Source organism: Mixophyes fleayi, chromosome 5, assembly GCF_038048845.1.
Source record: "Mixophyes fleayi isolate aMixFle1 chromosome 5, aMixFle1.hap1, whole genome shotgun sequence".
Lineage (NCBI taxonomy): Eukaryota > Metazoa > Chordata > Amphibia > Anura > Limnodynastidae > Mixophyes > Mixophyes fleayi.
In genome coordinates, this window is record NC_134406.1 from 179,502,459 (window position 1) to 179,524,856 (window position 22,398).

Genomic DNA, 22,398 nt, shown 5'->3' on the forward strand with positions numbered 1-22,398 from the left:
GTTTTGTTATGCTTTTATCGTCATGCATTCAAGTTGAATCATCGGGGTCAACAATATTTTGTGTAAGCTCTTCACTGCTGATAAGGAAGCTTGTGATTGGTTATTTTGCACATATGGTGCAGTTTGATCAACATAATCTGAACTTTGCAAATTCAACAACACAGAGAATTTTTCTTTTAAGTGCAAGTTGAATGTGTGAAAAGCATTGTTGACTGACTTTTCATCGCTGTCTCCATTTAAATGGTGTAATTGATGACATGGTGGAAATCTGTGTGTAGATGCTGGCTCAGAAATTGCTTTTTTAGTTGGCTCAAACCTAAATGTCCAGTCAAAAGCTAATATTCATTCCTTGCCTGAAGTCTGTCTGGGGACCCCTAGCTGCTCGGGAATAGTGCCATGCGTGCGCCTTCATAGCCTTTGCCAAAGCTAATAGGGGGTTAAGATTGTAGAGAGGTGGAATATGCTGAAGATTCATTCTGGAAATAAAATGAGCTTCTTTTATTATGGTATTGGGTATCGACTGAGCGTCTAAATTATGTAGCAGCAGTGTGTGAATGTAAAGAGAATTCTCAGTGCCTGATGTACTGTAGTACATCAAGCAGCATCTCTACAAAGTGTGGAATGGGGATAAAAGGCCAGCCCTAATTTTTATATGTAATGTAAACAACATAAATGATTAAAACATGCAACCCAGTAGCTAATGACATTTGTTATAGACTCAATCTCCCCTAACCTGCCATCCACCAGCAATCATATCTTCACTGCCTGTTCTTAGATGTTTCTAGAGCATTTCAACACGGAAAAAGTTTCTCTTGTTATCAGCCATTTTCAGCTAAAAGAGGCCTCCTGAAGTGTCCCATCAGTGGGATAACTGACAGGAACTTTGCAGCTGAATGGAGGTAACCATTTTGCCAGCTGAACCAATTCAGTTGGACCTAGTTACATCACTGAGATGTGGTACACTTGCTGAATTTTTTTGTGCATTTCTCCAGCACACAGTTGCCACTGCTGTAACTTGCCAAAAAACTGTTATTAAAATGTCCTCAGTTGAATGGTAAATAGTAAATAAATGATCACATTAATGCATACTTCCCAACTTTTCCTCGTCGGCTTCAGGGAGATCCCGGGGAAGGTGGGCGTGTGGGGGCAGGGCTTGAAGAATCACATTTTTTGGCCCTGCCCCTAAACAATTGTCACACTTTTGGCCAATTACATCAGGGGGTGGGGCAAAGATGACATGTCATTTGCATACATATATATGTAATACTAATATATATGTATAATACTTAGTTCTCTCTGATAATTGCCAACTACTTTTTCATGGGATACTTATCTGCAAGTATGATCAAGATAAAAAGGAAGCGCCACACATAGCATAATTCTTCTTAAAACAAATAGGAAAGTTAGAAGTGCCAAATGATTTAATATAAAGATGGAAAACGGATAGGAGGAATAATATGCCCGTACATTAGATATAAAAACAAAGGCTTATTTTTCCTCCTTATGTGTGTGCAGTCACAGCCAAATATAGTTAAATCGCAACAATCTCCAATGCAGGTTCCAGCATTTATCAGATAAGCTGCCCAATGATTATTTTTTGGTACGGGTCCTAATTGGCACTTCTCACTTTCCTATTTGTTTTAAGAAGAATTATGCAATGTGTGGCGTTTCTCCTTCTTTTTGTTATATTATATTTTCTTTTTGTTATATTTTGTTGTTGTTGTTAATAATAATATTATTATTATTATTATTTTTTTTATTATTATTATTATTATTATATGAGCACATGTGCTGTTTCACTTGTTTCTCTTACTGATGCTCTATGTTCTTGTTGGACCAGGTGCCCAGAAAGTGAGGTCTGTTTCTTGTACACTTCAAGCAGTATAAATGTGTTGTCATTATGAAACACTGAGGGCCTGTTCAATGTTAAGTCACAACTGCTGAAGTCAAAAGCTCTTGCTTGGCAATCTCTGTCAGTATCTAAAAATTCTTGAAAGCCTCTAGGTTTCAGCCAGTAGAAAGTGCATTGATGAGTGCACTCCAAATATTGTTTTAAAGCAACAGCTTCGCCTGCAAATAGAAAAAAATCTTGTTTTATTTAAAGCTTTATTTCCATTTTCAAAATACAAGACAAAACATGTACTGATATATGATGTAAATACTGTATACAATAGCCAAAGAATAAAGGGGTTCCGGTGTGTCGGAGTTTCACAATATTGTGTATTGGAATAAGAGATAGGTATGTGAAACATAGATGTGAATTATAAAAATGTGCCTTGTGTATATTCATTAATGGATAGAGCTGATGTAATAATAGAACATGCCTTGTGGAATCCAGGAATCCCACATTGGTGGCAGCAAGGTGTCTGGTGTCATTGTTAGTCTTTCCATGGTAGCAATGCGATAAACCTCTACCGCTGAAAATGTGGGAGAGTCTCCATTTCATCTCCTAGCTATACCGCATTTCATGGCAAGCTATGGATATTAATCAGTGGGATTCTTTAGGCATATCAAGGAAAAGGGGTGGGAGACTAAGGAAGGTACAGTGACATTATATCTAATGGACATCTTTCAGTAGAGGCCTGAGATGGGGCCAATTCCACCAAATATGTAGATATGTTCCCTCTCTGCCACATTTCTGATAACAAAAGGGAGAGCATTGATATGTTTGAAGTGGGTGTTAGTAAGGTAAGTCACATTGCTACATTATTCTTTTTATGGTAATAAACAGGGATGTTTTGCTGATTGATAGTTGTCTATTGATTAGCTTCTGATTTGAGTTCTGGTTAATAATGGAATTGGCATGGTAATTGCAGTACATATAGAACCTGATTCATTACGGAGAGTAAAACAAAAAAAATTTGTAACTTTGAACCTTGGCAAAACCATGTTGCAATGCAAGGATGCAAATGAGTTTATTATGTTGCACATAAGGAAAATGCTAGTTGTTTTTTCATGTAGTACACAAATACTTTATAGCTTTATTTGTACACTGACATTTAAAGTTGATCTAGGACATGCCCTACTCCAACTATAAATCTGACATCATATTTTACATTTACCTCCCCTCCAATGCAACCTGGTTTTGCCAAGGTTCAAAGTTACTCCTTTTTTTTTCCTTTCCTTTCCTTAATGAATCAGGCCCATAGTGTGCAAAGTTGCTCAAGTATAATCAAAAAGCAATATTATGTAATGCAAGGATAAGTGCATGCATTTGATGCTTGGAAAAATGTTCATGCTGGCTCATCTAGTAGGTGGAATCCATATCATTGGAGCCAATTAAATGGTATTTCTTTGGTAAAGCCTTATGCTATCTACCATTAAGTACTTTGCCTCAACAGACCAGGTGGGAAGGAAGGGTGTAGATCAGTTGTGTTATGGTTGAGCGGTCTTGAGTGAGATGGAGTTTGGTTTTGATTTCCAAAAGTGTAATAAAATGCATGTCCATGAATGCATGACATGCATTTTGTTAGGGCTCTGGGGAGAATTGCAAGCAATGGAAGACATAGGACATGGTCATAACAACTAAAGCAATAACTGTCTGTTCTGTGCAAACCCACCTTGGTTGATTTGTCTGTCAATGCTACTGTGTTAGCAGAGATAGTTGTGATACTATGTATGATGTCACATTGGGTACAGGTAAGCCAAAATTAGTTTGTGTAGAAATAAGAACTTTCTAGATAACAACTGGATGTCTGGTTTTGATATAAATGTACTGATAGCTGATTATCGGTACATTTCTCTGCTCGTAGGATTGATCAGAAGCTTCTTTAATCGGTAGACAACTTTTGGGAGCACTGTCATTTTAATAGATTGAATGTCTTCCAACTATGAGGTTTTTTTTCCAGTTTAAAAACTCTTGTCATAACAATTTTAAGGGGATCTAAACTATTTCCAAGTATGTTTGCATACAGTTTTATGTCTAAATAGATTAGAGATTGGTTGATTGTTACTACAGCTGATGGAGTCTTCCCTTCTTTATATATACTAGATATTCAGGCATGTAACACATGTGCTGTAGGCATCACTCCATTGATTGGTAATTTAAACATTTTAATAAGGGGACTACAAGAAGGTGCTCTATTTTTTTTTAAAAGAGATTAAAATAAATTTTTCTGGAGTGATTCAGGTTTATTGGCTCTTTGGAAAAACATTTTGTTGTGTCCACAGCATGGATTTCTGGGCATCCTGCACTAGAAGAAAAAAAAATTCCCTTTGTCACTTATGATTTTGTAGTATATTTCTCATGATTGGCACTCTTTGTTGAGGATCAAAAGTTTTTGCTGTTAGCCTAGTTTGTATTTACTAAACATTGCTACGTTTATATTTTTTTGGGTGGTTAGGCCAATATGTTGTCCCTTGAAAACTATTTTTTTCTGTGCAGCCAAAAGGTTGATTGCGATATCTTAGAGGAGGTGTTGGTTTCAAAGTAATCTCTAATCGACTTCTGTATTTAATGTCTGGACAGTTAAGTTTATCCTTTCGTCACCATGTGGGTGGAAATCTGTGGAGCAACATGTCAGAAAGTGTCATATGTAAGCTGAGTTTGGGTATAGTATTTTGAATTCTAAGAATACAACCAGTCCAGGAGTAAGTAATATGTGGATGAGAATAACGTATGTAATCATGTTTTCTGGGGTATAGTGTCTGCCAAGTGTCAATGACAGTCTGATTGTGAGAAGTGTTCAAATGCTTTTTCATTAGGATGTAGAGCACCCAAGTTAATTGGTATCAATTTAACAGTCTAGTATCACATTAAAATCACCCCCAATTATGGTAATTTGCCATTGATCAAGGATTTCTGAAATATATTTGTATGTAGAGGAAATACAGTATAACAGTGGAATATCTAGGAATCTCTCATACGGGCTATTGGCTCTTTGGTACTGCCTTGTTGGTGGGTGGACCTTTGGGTTCCTGAGGCTAAAAGGATATGATGGGAAAGTGTTGGAAAGTAAAGTAGGGGTAAAGAGCACATTTGAAAGGGGATAGATGAAAGACTAACTGAAAAGAAACAAAAACAAACAAAATAAACCCAAGTAAATCAACTTGGAGAAAGGGAAGAATGGTTCTTTTTAACCTCAGCTGAACACAGAAGAAGGAGGAGGGGGATGTAGAGCCAGTTGGCTACCAAATTCCCCTCTCCAGCTATATACTGTCAACATACAAAACAGTACCATAGTGACTTTAAATATTTAGTTCCCCTTCTACCTCATCTGTTTTATTAACTGTAAGGGGGAAATTCAATTGGCCACTTTACCTTTAAAAAGTAACGCGGCCTGTGCACTATTACTGATATTACGGCAATAGTGCACATAATTACCGTTCATACGGTAATTTCAACAACTGATTTTTACTCGCTGCTCAGGGAGCAGGGTTGAAATTACCGTGTGAACAGTAATAGACTTAGCGACGCTTTGTTTTGGGGGGGAATTGAATTACCCCTAGGAGTCTGTTCAGAATGAACATCTACATAAACTGTAGTAGTAGATTTGGACCCTGGACATTTTTAATTGTAACTTCTTTCTCAAATTATTCTTAATCAGTAAACACAGCCTTAAATTGCTTTCATAACAGGTCAACACATATATCTGGTCTAACTATCCACGTTTATTATATACTGTTATGTATCTGTACAGTAGTTAACCAGGTGGGCGGGGGTAAAGCCCGCCATGTACATGAGGGTCCTGAAGAAACTAACAGAAGTCTTTATGTGCAGATGAGTGAGGGTTTGGTAGAGTAATAAAGTACTTGTGTGACCAACGAGCTTTTAGTGGAGGCGAATCTGGTAACCATATGTGTTCTGTGGTCCATTCTGTGATGCTTTGATGTTTTTGAAGAACAAAGTGTCTGAAGCTTGAAGAATTTGCCTCAGTTTGAAATATTTGTAGATCTGGATGTTGCCAATCTCTGTAGTAGTTGTGTCCATTTCCATCCTAGTGGGGGTGAGGTCTTTTTCAATTGTGTCTTTGATAGAATATTGCTCTTATTGTTTGGCACTACAAATCTGAATGGGTATGATTAATTAATGTGGTGTTGCTGAGGATGTAAGCCATGACTGGCTTACTTGCTTATGAGTGCCTGGGCTCTATTTCCAATGTCTTCATGAGTCTCAGCTAGTTGGCTATGAATCACTTTTAAGTTGTGTCCTTCTTTGTCTAGAGTGTTATAAAAGTCTGCAAGGTTATCTGTCTTGAATTCAAAGGCCTCTACTAGAGTTTCCAAACTCAAAAGATTTTTGGAAAATTTATTTAATCTCAGACTTCATCCCGATCAGGTGAAATAATAAATCAAACAGGTCTTTTTTTGTGCGGGGCAAATATTTTTCAACTGTTCCTGAGATTTGAGAGCAAGCACTAGACCCTTTTGTCTCATGGGCCATGTCCTGCACCAGAGACTCTCTGCTGGAATAATAATATCACACATTAATACTCATTCAATATTCATAGTTGCCCAGAAGATGGCTAACTGCATGTTGATATGTAAAAAGGTTACACTATGTAGCTTTAGTGTAATATAACTGTAAGTTGTATGTTAAACTTTCTGGTTAATGTGCAGTTGTGTGTAGATGACAAGTCTGCTTAAAGGATGGAAAATGTATTTTCTGTTGTGTGTCTACTTTTGTTATTATTGGGTGATAGATGTAAAGATGATGATCAAATCGCATTACAAGTCACAGTAATGCAGTGATTCATGCAATATTTTTCTTCACATTGTATATTGGCTATATGGCAATTTATAACAGCATTCCTCCCATCCGTTTCAAAGATAAGAGGAAAAGGGTCACAGCCTTTCAGAAAAGCATTGTGATAAGGGCTGATAGGGTTTTGACCTAATTTTCCAGAGAGCAATTTGTGAGATATGTTTAACCGATTGCTTTAATCTTCTGAAATAGATGATAAATATACTCTTACTATTGATGATATGACTTTTATGTTTCTTTTTTTCTACAGGCCAAGGCTGCAAGCACAAAGAAAATTTGCCCAATCCCAGCCAAACAGTCCGAGCACAACCCCCATTAAAATTGTGGAGCCATTGCTACCCCCTCCGGTTACTCAGATATCTGACCTCTCCAAACGCAAGCCCAAGACTGAGGATTTTCTCACATTTCTGTGTCTTCGTGGTAAGTTGTTTTTAAAAGTGACAGGGAGGAAATGCACTTACCATATCAATGGAAAATATTTTGTAATATTTAGTGAAGGGCGACTTATTTGATAGCAGACATCTGACAGCTATTTTCCTTATATTTACTCTCCTAGCTTGGCATGGAATGTCATAACACCATTGTTCAGTATGTGCTTCAATTTAAATGAATTCAATTGCCCAGATAAGGAAGTCAAGAAAAATGTCTACCTCTTGACCTGTCCTTGCCTGAATATCTGAATATGCTTAAGCTAGTGGTTTAAGCAAAGTTCTCTCATAACAGTCCATCAACAAAGCATTTTGTTTTCCGTTGATTGTGGAACACGTCATATAATCAACGTATCTGTGGTTATACGGCTATTAAACAGGGTCCCATTACATGTATGATCGTATATATAATTTCTGACTTTTGTATTACCTGAATGGTTAATTATGCAACTATGTGCAATTATTTATTCCCCCACTGACATAATTACTCTGGTGATAGATGCAAAGAAGGTATTGTTGTGTTTATGCCTACACTCAGTCTACTAACATTACAAATAGACATTATGGGGTATATTCAATTGTCCGGAAGTCCCGCTGCGTAAAAAACTACTACCGTTATTACGGTAGTAGTTAGCTGGATTTCAGCTCGCGGCTCAGGGAGCGGCGAGCTGAAATCCAGTGAGAAAATTACCGTAGTAACGTTTTTTCCCGCGCACTATTACCGTAATAAAGGTAATAGTGTGCGGACCGCGGGATTTCCGTCGTTTCCGCCGCCAATTGAATACGCCCCTATGGGGCATATTCAAATGTTTTGAATCCCAGCGGCGTTAAAACTATTACCGGTATTACGGTAATAGTCAGCTGGACTTTAGCTCGCAGCTCCCTGAGCTGCGAGCTGAAATCTAGCGAGAAAACTACCGTAATAACGGTATTTACGCACACAATTACCGTAATGACGGTAATAGTGCGCGCACCGCGAGATTTTTGGCGTTTTCGCCAACAATTGAATATGCCCCATGTATGTTTTCGGTGCTAAGCTTTATATACTTTACTGTAGCGTATCTAGCTAAATATTGCAGCGAGGCAGCGGTTATCACTGACAAAAAGTGGGTGTAGTGAAGTACAAACTCCAGAAAAGAGGACACTTGACTGATAAGCCATTTCATTTTTCTGTACTTACTACAATGCACATTTAATTGTGGAATAAAAGTATTGTGTGTTGATATTCTGCTAAGCTCTGTCTACAATTTAGCACAGCACATGTTCTGTTCTGCACACTCTGGTATAAGTGTCCCATAAGTTACAATAAGGTGATTTATTGCCTCTCTGAAGTTAAAAATTCCTGTGATATTCAAAATGTGACAGAAAATTTTATATATAGATGTCTGTGTCAGATGCTGCTATAAAGAATAAGGGGTAAATTTATCAAACTGCCGTTGAAAAAGTGAAGATGTTGCCTATAGCAACCAATCAGATTCTAGCTGCCATTTTGTAGAGTGTGCTAAATAAATTATAACTAGAATCTGATTGGTCGCTATAGGCAACATCTCCACTTTTTCAATCCGCAGCTTGATAAATTTACCCCCGAGTCTGTATATGCTCTAACCTGTGTACACAAATATTTTCAGATTGCCACAAATTCAGGGCAAAATTATGTTGAAAAAATGTACACAGTTATAATTATGCCTCGTTTTATTTAAATATTCAGCAACATGTTTCTGTAATGAATTTTACACAAAGAACGTTAGCTATGTATATTTAATGTTGTCACGATGAGGGGACGTATTACAAAATGAATTTACATAATGGCCAAGTGCTGGACAAATTGTCACAGGAAATTATGGAATATTGTTCTATCTCCAATGAACTACAAAAGTCATCATATTTTTATATTGTATTTATCAGCATAATATCCCTTAAAAAAGTAGTGTGTTTCAATACCTTAAAAAGATGCTGAAGATTGCCTGCCAGTCTTTGTAGTAGTTAGAATACACTCAGCCTGGCATGTTTTTCTGATTTTCCTGTCTGGTCACATGTAGGAGAATTATTGGCTTAGTAGATAACTATAGAGGAACTGTCTAGATGGCAGTCATCAGGACCTCACGTGATAGTTGTTTTGCTTGCCAGGTGTATGACATGATCTGCCTGTAGTTTGGTCGTTCAGCACTGAGATAGAACTATCACTAAACGTGCCTGCATACACCGGCAACCATGCCAGATATTCTGGCCTTTTTACCTTTTCCTGATTAAAGTATAAACACCATTTGAGCGCACCAGAAAACGTTTTGCATGAGCATATTGTCCAGTAAAAGAGATTATGATTTCCAGCTGTTGTGCAGTTGTTAAGTCAATGCAACTTGAATAATATGTCAAATGTTTGTTGAGGTATCTGAGCTCACAAGCCACTTTGTGCCATGCTTGTAGTTTGCTGCAGTTTAAATTATATCCATATAAAACTTATGGTTTCTACTAATGTAAACATTTCTCGCATACTTTCAGTTTACACAGGAACTAAATAAAATAAAATAAAATAAAATAAAATGCTCTTTTTGGCAATAGCGAGGGATTTTCAGTGCTAGCATTTAATCTTGCATCCCACTCCAGGACTTGGATTATTTCATCAAGTATCTAAGTTTCCTGAAATTAGTCTGGAACGGGGAGTTCTTGTAGCTGTGATGGAGCAAAAACAGTTTTTTATCAACATCCACAGCAGCTCCCAACACAAGCTGTAACATGGACTGTTTGGCTGTATGTCATGGGAGGTGTAGTACAGAGACTTCAGTATGAACAGAAACCACCCAGAATGGTGTCTTTTTCCATTTTTTTTACAAAAATCTATTTATTTTTTTTATTTTTTTTTATTTTATCACGTGAATAGTTTAAGTGCTTGGCTATGAATAGGACTAGTGGTAGTACCCCTCAAAGTGGTTGAACACTTACTTAATAAATCTTAGATTAGAGTTTTACTTTCCTTTCTTGAATGCCACCGATGGATTGAGTCCTCCTATGCTGATAGATACAATGGCTACTTTCACCTATGTAGCTTGGTCTGACGGAATTAAATTTATTTCTTAGAGGAGGCTTGTAAAGCATAGCACGGTCCAAAGGTGAAAAAGGGTCAGTTATTTTACTTGGCTACAGTGGTCAGTACATAACACAAAAGTTCTCAGTATTTGAACAACAAGAAAATAATGTCCAAAGGGCAATTATATTGATGAAGGCCAATTATATAATAATATTATGTTTACAATCCCAGGGACTGCCATTTTTTTTTCCTGACATTTATGTTAGGCCTACTACAAAAGTGTGATGACTTTAAACTAGACATGTTTCTTGTTCAGACATCGGTTAGTTTAAGAGCCAGATTATCTCTGCATTAGCCAACCTAGGATTCCATTTAGGGCCCAGTGGTCGCAGAGGGACCTGGATTAGTTTTACTTATTTTATTTAATTTGTCCTTTTTTGACAAACAAAGGAGGGGGGGGGGCTGAACCTGTATCTTGCTTAGGGCCTCTTACTGTCTTACTCAGACACTAGTTAGTGCATCTTACAAATGTGCAGTGTCCATTTAAGCCATTGACTGTTTAAACAATATAATGTGCTACTCATGTTCTATCTTTTGCTGTATATCTCAATTATGGAATTCAAGTCAATGATTTCAGAGGAGAACAGACGATAACAATAATTATGTTATTGTGGCTGTTTGAGCTTAGTTTGCCGCAGTTACATTATATAGGCACACTGATGTGAAATATAAGCTATACTTAGTAACTCACACTGATGTGGTAGTTTTTCTGCATCTGCTTTCAGCAAGATAAGACCATTAAATCCAATTGATTAGCTTTACCTAATTTTGTTACATATTCTGTATGTTGAGTCTTGTAATCTCTTTGTGACAGCCAAATAACGCATTACACAAGAGTGTACGTTACTTCATATTCACAGTTTGGCACGTTGAAAGCAGGAAAAAGGATCCCTGCTTCACATGAATGAAATATTGATTGAGTACAAAAAGCCATTCACAAGCAGCCCTGCATTTGTCTTGGGCATTCTTGGTGCCCGTGTGAGCGATTCCTGGCACCAAATAGGATAGCAAAGGGGTCACCAGGGATATGAATTGCATTTGTCCTCCTTATTAACGTGCTTACAGTATGTGTCCTCATTGTTCAGAGGCTATTACAGTTCTGTTGTCTTACTTGCAAGTTATCCATGAAGAGAGCGGTTCTAATCCTTTTGTGTAGCTGCAACATGGATTCCTTCATTTTATATATAACCGGTTACATGTCATAAGCAGTTCTATTGTGAATTACATTGTCTTTGTGCAGGTGTAGAGTACTTTAGCCCTCAGAGGAAATGTTGTTATTTTTTTTTGTTTTTGTTTATTTATTCCACAAAGTACAAATGTAACTGGTGCAACATTGTGTGTGTACAACTCTATATTCATCTGGCCCCAGCATATGTTCTGTTGTTTTCCCTGCTGCTGTTACTAGCAGTTAGGAACTAGTACTGAGACTCTTGTTCCCCATATAGGTTCTCCTGCATTGCCAAGCAGCATGGTTTGCTTCGGAAGCTCTCAAGATGAAGACGATGTGGAAGATGATGATATAGAGCTTGATGACATGAAAATGATCACCACTAACACTTCATCCTCATGCCACTCAACACCTCGGAAAGGAAAAACGCAAAAGCATGTTACCAATGGACATGGTGAGTGTCCTTTCATCTAAACGTTGCTGTGACTGCTTTTTATGCTACATCATTTATTGTATAATAGCATCAAACAGGCAGCACCATTCAAAACCATATACTGATCTGAGCAGTGGGGTATATTGATGGCCAACGGCCGGTTTGGTGCCCTCTGAGCACCTTTATCAAGGGCTGCCAGATGATCATTTTCATGTATATGTGACATATAAGGCTGATCTGGTGGAGCTCCAGGGCATGTACATGTATCACAGATAGTACGTGCTTTAATACAACCTCTGATGTCTTACATTTATCTACATTAGATTTGCAAAATGACTTGTACAAATTGATGTCTGTGGTACCTACTGTAACCCAGTCTGAATATGTTCCCTTTGTAACAAGCCTCTTTTTTCCTATCCCTCAGCGATCTACCCACGTACCTATATACTTTCTCCCCCTAACCCTAGTATTCTCATGCTTTATGTACCAGACTGTTATGTGGAACAGCGTCAAAAGTTTGGGCTGGCTGCTTAGGAAGAGCAGGATGTGCGCATCAGGGACACTGGTTAGACCAGTGTGTGGAGCCGGGGCACAGTCTAGGGCAAGTGAGGGATTAGCCACATGGTGCAATGAGACTTAATGAATAGCGGAGTATATCTGTGTTTAGAAATGGGGTTGTATGAATAACAACGTACTGTTATTTGGTGTAGGTGGTCATAGATAAGTCTTGTAGACCTTCCCAGCAGTTTTCGATGAGTGCTAGGGAAGTAGTTCTGATTCAGGCTCTGACACACACATAGTGGGCTTGTCTGATTACTCAGATGCAATTATAATGTGTCAGGCCACTGGACTCGGATTGCTTAATGTTATGGCTGACCAGACTTACTATACTTTTTAGCAGCACGATGACTAAGTGGTTAGCACTTCTGCCTCACAGCACTGGGGTCATGAGTTCAATTCCCGACATGGCCTTATCTTTGTGGAGTTTGTATGTTCTCTCCGTGTTTGCATGGGTTTCCTCCGGGTGCTCCAGTTTCCTCCCACACTCCAAAAACATACTGCTAGGTTAATTGGTTGCTATCAAATTGACCATAGTCTGTGTGTATTAGGAAATTTTATATTGTAAGCTCCAATGGGGCAGGGACTGATGTGAGTGAGTTCTCTGTACAGCACTGCGGGATTAGTGGCGCTATATAAATAAGTGGTGATGGTGATGATTAAAACAGTGATCTGGCTCATACAAGAAGTATCAACTTCTAGTTGATAGTGCTCTGTGGTCTAGCAGTCAAGTGTTTTCTGGTACTGCTGCGAGTGAAAAAAAAGACCAGCTAAATTATTGCTGATAATTATAGGATATACATATTGCTATATGTGTTGGGCTAGCCAACTTAACTAACCCCTACACTAGTCAGAATTAATATAATCAGACTTTTAATATAATTCATATTTTTTATTTATTTTTTTAATGTATGGAAACCAAGCAGACTTAAGTTTCTGCAATTGTCCATTTCCATGCTAATGACACTTATCTCCTTCAGTGACACATTTATGTAAATCCTACATCACATGGCAGTGACTCCCCTAGAATGAAGAATTAACAAATTTATTGTTAACATTTTAGACAATTTAGAGATACACCACAAATATACATGTTACAAATGGGCGACACTAGGTTTGTTATGTTAAACAAATGTGTTTGTGAATAGGATGATAAAATACTGTTTCTTAACATCTTAAATAAACTTTCTTTTTTTTATTTTGTTAAATTTCAACATAATGTTTGTGATGTGTGCCACTCTTAATAAAATTCACAAGGCTTTAACAAGCTGTTTATTTTTAACTCATTAATTCTCTAAAACTATTTGTTGATCATGATAGAATATCTCCATCTTTATTAGCATTTCAGCTGTAATAACATTTAATTTGCAAAACTATATAAATAACTTTTTTTTTAATTTTTAGGAAGTTGCGATGCCACTGCTTGTATTATGAGCGATCTTGAATTTCTCATCCAGTTTTAATGTTATATGTATTAAGCATGGTTAATGGTTTATGCCCAGAGACCCTGCACTTCCTAGTTTTTTCCCATTGGAATATTTAAGCACCACATATTTTACTTTCGGGAATTCTGGAAGCAGTCTGTAGCCGTTAGACTGAGAAAACTTAATGACACCACACTGTGTGTACGGCCCATGTCTATGTATCACATTATGTGGGAGACACATGGAGATTACTCGCTGTCCGTTATGCTAAGGAGTTGGGCAATTTCTTTGTGGGAATCATTGCAGAAAACGGTTTAATCATTTTGTGGTTCACTGCAAACTTGTGTGTGTGTGTGAAACAAATGTTGGCCTTGTCTAGAACTCCTTCCTGTTTGCTTTATGTCAATGACACAGATACAGAATCTTCATGTGCCCCAAATCCAGCACTTTTTTATTTTTTTTTATTTTTGTAAATATGTACATAATGGTTAAGACTTGTCACAATTAGTCATACTAGTTTATATTGTCTCCTGCAAACATGCCAGTCAGCAGCTTTATGCATTTGTCCTTTTGTTTATTTGTTTTAAATGTCTGTAGGACCAGTTAAACTTAGACTCTATATCCTTGTTTTCCTTTATTCAAGAATCTAACTGGTGGGTTTGCATAATTTTGATTACAGTGTTTAATTATTTCCATTTCTAATAAATAAATTTCTAATAAATATTTCTTCCAAATACCATTCAGCAATACATATGTATGTGCCAAAACTGTTAAACATAGGGGCATATTCAATTGGCCGCATTACTGTCAAAACTAACGTGGCTTATTATTACGGTAATAGTGCACGTAATTACCATTATTACAGTACCTTTAACGCCGGCTTCCTGCTCGCAGCTCGGGGAGCTGTGCGCTGAAATCCAGGTTAGAATTACCGTAATACCGGTAATACTTTTAACGCCGCTTTACTTTTGTGAGTAACGTGGCTAATTGAATATGCCCCATAGTATACTCCTAAGAACTGCACACTAACTTTAATTACCTCCAACTCTCAAAATTGTGTAAAGTAGTGGCCTCTAGCATGAGTGTTTAAATCATTAGTAGTAGTATATGTGTATAGGCAGCTTAGCTCTAGTTTCTATTATCATTGGTTGGTGTTGATCATGGTGTTTGATCACTGTTCATGGCACTTGCATTGTTGTCATCTCCGCAGAATACCTAGATGCTCACCATACCTCTCCTATTATCGGCAAGTACAGTATGGGAAGGCGAATGCTGTAGGATTGAAGATTAGTATATGTAATTGTGTGTACACATGCTATTGATTTTGGTGCACCTTATAGTTTAAAATGATGATTTGTCAGTTTAAAAGGATATTTTCCTACTCCGTTTTGAATTAGCTTTCCTGAAGTGTTATTACACAAAATATTATTACATCAGCATACATCCAATCTGTCCCTCTTGTGGACTCTAATTATCTGGATCTGGCTTTGGTGTCTAATGTGTAGATTTTTATGGATACATTCTTCAATTGGCTCCAAAATTGTTTATTTGACTTCTACGTTTGGCATCAAATTTGTATACAACTCTGTGTCTCTTTGTGATACTTGAAGATGTATTTAGTAACCTATGAGTTGTGATCATTTAATTCTGAAAATCTGCCCATGTGCTATTTATTTTTCGTGCATATTTAAGTATACATAAATCTAAAGATCACATCTAATCTTTGTCAAAGTACTATTAACAGAGTTGTCAGTCTTAAGAGGACTAATAGTTTTGGCTTACATGTATGCTCTCCTGCCCCTTTAATTAAATATAGTGCTTTATTTCTGTGACTTATTACTGTGGGTTTTGCACTTGTGCATGTACAAAACACTGAAAGAAAGCCCACTGGAGGAGGAAAGCCTCTTTAAAATCCCCAAAGGTCCCCAATACTTTACATTTTTACACAAGGTTCTTTGAAAAGAGACACGCATACTGTTTGAGGCACCGTGCTACAAAATGGTAGCAGACGAGCATTTATTTTGTGTCTGGTCTTTGTGTTATACTGCCAGCTGGGTTGCATTTTGAGCAGCGGTGTCAGGGGTTGTTACATGTTTGGCCTCATTTTGATTTTTTTTTGTTTTTATTGCAGTTCCAGAAATAATGATATAAACGCATGATGTTTTTATGGCATTGATTGAGATGTATTTGCACAGCTGTATGTACATCATTTGCTATCTTCTTATCCGTGATTTCTTCTGTCCTGATCTACTCTGGCACAGCCTGTATGTCTTAACTCTCATTAGAGTCTTGAAATGATTTTACTCTTTGGCTTCATGCTGTTCAGCTGATCTCCAGTCTGTCTAAACTGTGATGAAGGCTTAATTTTTTGTTTTCTTATTACCTAAATTGAGTTCTCTTCATGTCATTTGCCCAGCTTGTGTGGGAATATAGTTACACCATGTATACACTATAGATTTTCGATAGTATCACATTGGAACTTTGTTCCCCCTTGTTTTTAAGCGATTAATATACTATTTAAAGGGTCACTGAACCCTAAAAATGAAATGTTCTGATAGGAAGCATTATCCAATGGTAAGTCAAGTTAAACATTCCATCCCCACTCTACTATAGACAGACAAAGCCTCTCTCCTATCTTTAGGGCAGTATCCTAATCGGATACAATGTCAGAAAGCAGAGACTGTGGTAATTTGAGCTGCTGTGACATCACCAATCCTGTTTGTGCATGAATAAACCAATTCTCATTGTGTATTTCTGCAAAGCAAAACAGCCAGTCACTCTGTGTCTACTCTGAAACATGTCCTTCCTAACATGAAAACGAGAAGTAAGAGAGAATGATGAACCTCGTTAGTTAGTTAATTAATAACTCTCCTATTATTTTCCTATTTTCATTCAGTATTTAATTCAGGCCATGTATTAATGCAATATCTCTACTTCTGATAAAAATTCTGAAGGAAGCATACCCAAGAGCTGCATCAACATTTTAGATACATTTAGTACTGTCTTGATTTTCACAAAGGTCTTCAGTAGTCCGGATATTATCAAGTTTTGCCAAGGTTTACACCCTATTGTACACAGCTTCTCTAGAACGGCTAATTGTGTACCAAATAGTTGATGTGAACAGATTTAGTATTTTGAGTCCGTTTTAGAAATAGGATATGTATCCACATTTATCTTCCCAGAAAATTTTGCCAGCCAGGTGGCATTAGGAAGTAACCGGATGGGGAAAGTTGTAATACTTTGCAATGATATTGAACATTTTTGGTGGTTAATGCCCACACCTGCCAGGACTGGTCAGACTGGTGGCCAGTGGTCTAACACACACTACTGGCTGTAGTGGTCACATAGTGCCTGTTGTAACAGGAGAAACAATAGCTTATTCTATTATAATAAGATAATGTTGGGCTCCAAGTGCCAGGTGGCAAGTAAAAACAGCTGGGGGGAGGACCCGGGAAATAGGTGCTGAGGAGAACACTGTATGCATATAAAATAAAGCAAATAAAAATAACATTGTTATATATACAGTAGTAGTAGTACATTTGACCCCAAAATAGCCCTGTTTCATTGTCACAAATCTCTCATCACAAATTTGTGCTGGTGAGGGAATCCTGCTCCTTCCACTGTTTAACTTAGTCTATGACTTACCGCTTGCATTCCCAACCTCACTTTATGACAGTTGCCCCAGTTGGATGCAGCCCTGTCCTCACTAATATAGTCACACAAGTGAACAGATTACTACCTTCCACAAGGTCAGCTTACTCATCTGCTGCTGTGAGCCAACCATTTCCCATTTCTATCGCCGCCAACTTTAAACTGGGAACATAACATGCTCTGCCCCTGTGGAACAAAATTGACACACGTCTGTGTGGTTTTTTTTTAATAGGTTTGTATTAGCATGTAAGTGTATATGTATATCTGGGCTTCGGTAGGATGGTTTTGTGTTTGGAGCAATGTCTATGTGTAACGCTCGTTAAAAACTGTATGGTGGGAGCTCACTGCTTCCCCTTCCTCTGCACTGGGCCAACTTTCAAACTGATGGTCCTTCTTCCCTGCCCAATCTGTCATGTGATAATGCAATTTAAATCGGTTGACGCAGTGATGTTAAAGTCCTAGTGCATTCACTGTTGGCACTCAGACTTTCACACCTCAATACGTCAGTCATCTTAAGCATTGCATTAAAACGCTCTGGTCTGCTCTACACATATCATTTAATCAGCTGTCCCATAGTGAAGGGGAGGAATCACTGCAGGCAGCTACTAAAGTGCTGTGAGTATAGTTATAAATGTATTAAAGTTGAGTTGTTCTTTAAATTAGGCAGTTCATTCGTCGTCTGTTGATCTTCTGCCAAATTTGATTTGTAACCAAATATTTCACCGAGACGTTTTTCCACATCAAAGAGAACGATGATCTTTTGTAATTACATCATTTAAGTAATGCTTTCTTGTTCTGTGAGAAAATGAGCTGAATTATAAACTGTGATGGTTTATAGAAGAACATATAATTCTCATAACTGCAGATAACTTTTTTTTTTTTTCATGGAACATCAGACAACACCTTTGTTGTTTTAAATGTTAAACCTAAATGTTTTCTGTTACTTCACAGTCTTTAATGGGTCTTGCAAATCATCGAAGGACAAAGAAACCTCCCACAAACACAGAAGCAAAGAGGCCACACCGGGAAAAGAGAGGCATGGTGATCACAAAGCCGAGAGCCGGAGAGAGTCTGCCGCTGCTAACCACCAACCTGCTTCTAACACGGGCTCATATGCCAAAAGGCTCGCTGCTAACAACCACCACAGTCATCTTAGATCGGCTCAGGACTTAAGGAAACAGGTGAGAAAAAGAAATCAACATTTTTCTGTCCATTTATCCAAAGGGCAACTCGAACCAATTTTTTTCTGGTATAAAGAAACAATGTAAATGTTAGGAGCAAGCATTTCTGTGCAGAAACATTTCCAGCATACTTGCCTAACAATGAGCAGCATTATTTATGCCCAAATTAAATCTTAGACAGCAAAACGGACCATTATTTTATACACAGCATATAGCATCCTGCACAGAAATGCTGATACAAAACTATTACCGCAGTCAGCGATGCACTCTTGTAGTCACCGGGAACCCAGAGAGACATCACGAATGTTTTTTTTTTTAAAATACAAGTACTGTTGTGACTTTGGTGACGCTGTTTCTGGGAGTTGTAATTGTCAGAAACCATTGCTAACTGATCCTGATGATGCGCGGCTCCATGGGCCTAAGCATGAGTCTGGTCTTGTCAGCAGGCTGCCTTTTTTTAGCCACCATGGTTAACTAATGACCTATATTTGTCCAGACCTGTATGCTTGTTGACACTGTCATACCGTAATACTTTCTGCATTGGTACAAATAGTTCCTAGCAAATATTTTTTTTTTTTTATAGTGTGATTTGTCTTGCCATGTTTTTGTGAAAAAAAAAAAGAAAAGTTCACCTTTCTCTCTATTAGGCCCTACTTATATACTGTATGTCCAATAGTGGGTTTATTTGTTTGCATTACTCTGCAAGATTTGAGTGGCAGGCCTGAAGTATAATATTTAATGGAAATTGATTAGTGGATTCACAAAGGAGTGACCAGTAGAGTCGCAGCACGCATCACTACCATGCTCTGCTTTGCCATTTGAGTTTTTTGTCCTATAGGAACACCTTTTATCCATTTGTAGCTTTTTGTATTTTGTGTTTTTGTGATGGACTTTGAAATGTTCCACTATGCTTTAGTTTCAATAAGGGTGTAAAGTTAAAGTAAGACTGAATAATGTATTTTACCTCAAGCTACATATATACATTTTTGGGTTTATTTATCCTTCACATCATAGAAAGTTATTATTTTTATTTTAATGCCAAACCCATTGGCATTAAGGGCAAGCTAAATTTAACCAGTTTCTTCACTGACTAATATGAAAACATAACTCCATCTTTCCATAAAACATACCCTCTCTTCACTGCTTTACAGAAGAACCATTTTTTCTAATAGGACCACTTACCTGACCGTTTTCTAGGTGCAGCTTATGCCTCTTTGCTACATCAGTGGTTGGTCCTGCAGTTGTTTCTCTTGGATGTCTTTGAATATGATGTGTAGGGCACAGACCATGATTCACACAGTCCCAGCGCTGTTACTTTAAAATGCGCTGGGGCAACTGTCAATCAATGTGCATGCATTTGCATTGGCTGGCTCAGTGTATACAATTTCTCCTGTTAAGCTTGTTAAACAGTGCCAGTTGGTGAAGTGGTTATGCTTGCAAAATGGCTTCTTAACTAGATTAACCGGTAGATGAAGGTTACGTTGTCTACTATGTTGGATAACAATGTCATTCAGCAACACTCTACAGCTTGTAAATTATTCACTATTACATTGGTCAGTCTATAAGGAATTACCTGGACTTTCGGTCTGCTTTTATAGCATTAGAGAATTTTAATTTTAATTCAAACCACTTTATTGACTCTACATTAACTGTGCAATGCTCAATGAATATGCATTGGGTAATTCGACCTTCCTGTGGTAGTTTAACGGTAATTATAATGAGGGTGGACAGATCTACCCAAACCCCCCCGCAAGGGCCAACATTGAACTCTGTAGAGGTCTGTTAGATGCTGATCATTGTCGCCAGGAGCAGAAAGCATTTGCCTCTAAAAGACTTAACTTAAAAAGCTTTAACCTTTTCCTTGATATAAGGCTTTGTACATCTGCAGCAAATGAAACCAGGTGAAAGCAGACCTAAAATAATACATTGTAGGATCTCTACATCTCCAGTTCTACAACCTCATTAAAATATTTTATGGATTTGCGTTTTACCTATGCAATAAAAACATACCCATTAAAGTTATTTTGGTCTTAAAATATTCAAAATATTTGTAAGACAATGTTTTGATCTCAGTGTTACTATGGGAAGATTTTTTTCTATTTTAATAATGTATAGGAGTTCTACTTTAAAGTTATTTTAAAGTTGTAAGCCAAAGCTGGCTCCCAGTGAATACATACAATTTCTAACATTGTAAGGTAGTCAGTAGATTTCTTGTATAGTCTTTTTTTTTAAAATTCATTCATAATTCACTGAATTTCCCATCAAGAATAGTCTTTAGCATTCATTTTTTTTGTAACCTCTCGTGCTTAATTTTTTAATTTTAACGTTGTCCTATTATCAATTTCCACTTTTACTTGAATGTTTTTTTTCTTTTCGTTTGGTCTCTGACATAACATCTCTCATATTTATTTTTTTTATTATGCAATAATGTTTCATGAAAAGTGGTCAGGTAGAATGTAGTAATGCCAGTAAGTATTTATTGTACACAACCACTCTGAAACATTATTTTGTTGTTTTACTTATTTCTTAGCTTTTTTTTTCTCCTGCGTAGTATAGAACTGGGGAAAAATCTCCATAATGCTACGATTTCTTTTCTTTTTTTCTTTATTTTTATTTTGAGCAAAGCATATCTGGCTTGAAGGAGGAAGTTTGGTTAGATTATATGAGCTATTTTTATGGTGATTTTAGTCATATTGCTTGTCCTTTACAATTGTAGATCATACCATCTTCTAGGTATTCCTACATAGCTGCCAATATTTTTCAATGAGTTCCGGGACAGTTTCTGTAGGGGGCATGTGCATTCAACAACATCTTGTGTTGTAGTATCTATATGGACCTTGGTGATTTTCCATCTCTAACATTCCAATATTTACTGGACTTTTATAGTGTCATTTTTAAAATAATCCATTATTAACTTACCAAGCATATGCAGCAAACTATTGAGAATTGCATCAAATGCACATTAAATTTACACTTTCTATTATCGTGTGTAATTTTAGGGCTTTTTACAAATCTTTAAAACATTGGCCTGGAAATACTTTACCGGCGAATACAGTTGCATTCTAATTTTTTTAGTGCAAATATAATGTGTGACCGTTTAAGTGAGTGAGGGTCACAAGAGTGGTCACTGAAGGAACCCTGTCCCACATCTGGTGGCACTCTCCGAAATCAATCACCTTCTGGAACTCTATTCACTGCTTAATCTCTTACATTACTCAAGTCTCTCTTCCTCCTGCCTCTCTGTCCTACTCCTTACTTCCCTGTTCCCTGCCCGATGTCCCTAAACATACTCAAATGCTTATCACACATATCCTCAGTACGGTAAAATATCAACTTCCACTATTTTGGAAAGACCTGGACCCCCCGTCTCTCCATTATTAATCGCATCTGGCAGGTTTACCACATGGCATATATTACAAGCTTATTGTGTCACACCCATGCCCCCATTACTGGTGTCTGGAGCCCCTGGACCGAGTATCACGGTTCTCCCCCGCCCTCAGCGTTCTAACCTTTCTGACCCCCCTTCACAATCAGTACTTTTCTCATATTGCACAATTGTACCAGTAAGCTCTCTAGTGAACAGTGACTACCCCCTCTTCCCTCCTCTTCCCTCCTCTTCCCTCCTCTTCCCTCCTCTTCCCTCCTCTTCCCTCCTCTTCCCTCCTCTTACCTCCTCTTCCCTCCTCTTTTTTCTCCTCCCTTCTCCCGTTGCAATACTGACAATGCATAATTTGGTTTGTATCATGCGATACCTTACATGTATGTGT

General features: G+C 37.6%; 1 protein-coding gene across 2 annotated transcripts in view; it reads left to right on the top strand.

Annotated features, from left to right (window-relative positions):
- Nucleotides 1-22,398, top strand: part of JARID2 (jumonji and AT-rich interaction domain containing 2) — a 144,240-nt gene that overhangs the window by 87,952 nt on the left and 33,890 nt on the right. For both annotated transcript variants that reach the window (XM_075213102.1, XM_075213101.1), the window contains exons 4-6: nt 6,954-7,123; nt 11,662-11,838; nt 18,402-18,631. In XM_075213102.1, the coding sequence (XP_075069203.1) occupies nt 6,954-7,123; nt 11,662-11,838; nt 18,402-18,631 (577 nt within the window). The remainder of the gene's footprint in view (nt 1-6,953; nt 7,124-11,661; nt 11,839-18,401; nt 18,632-22,398) is intronic.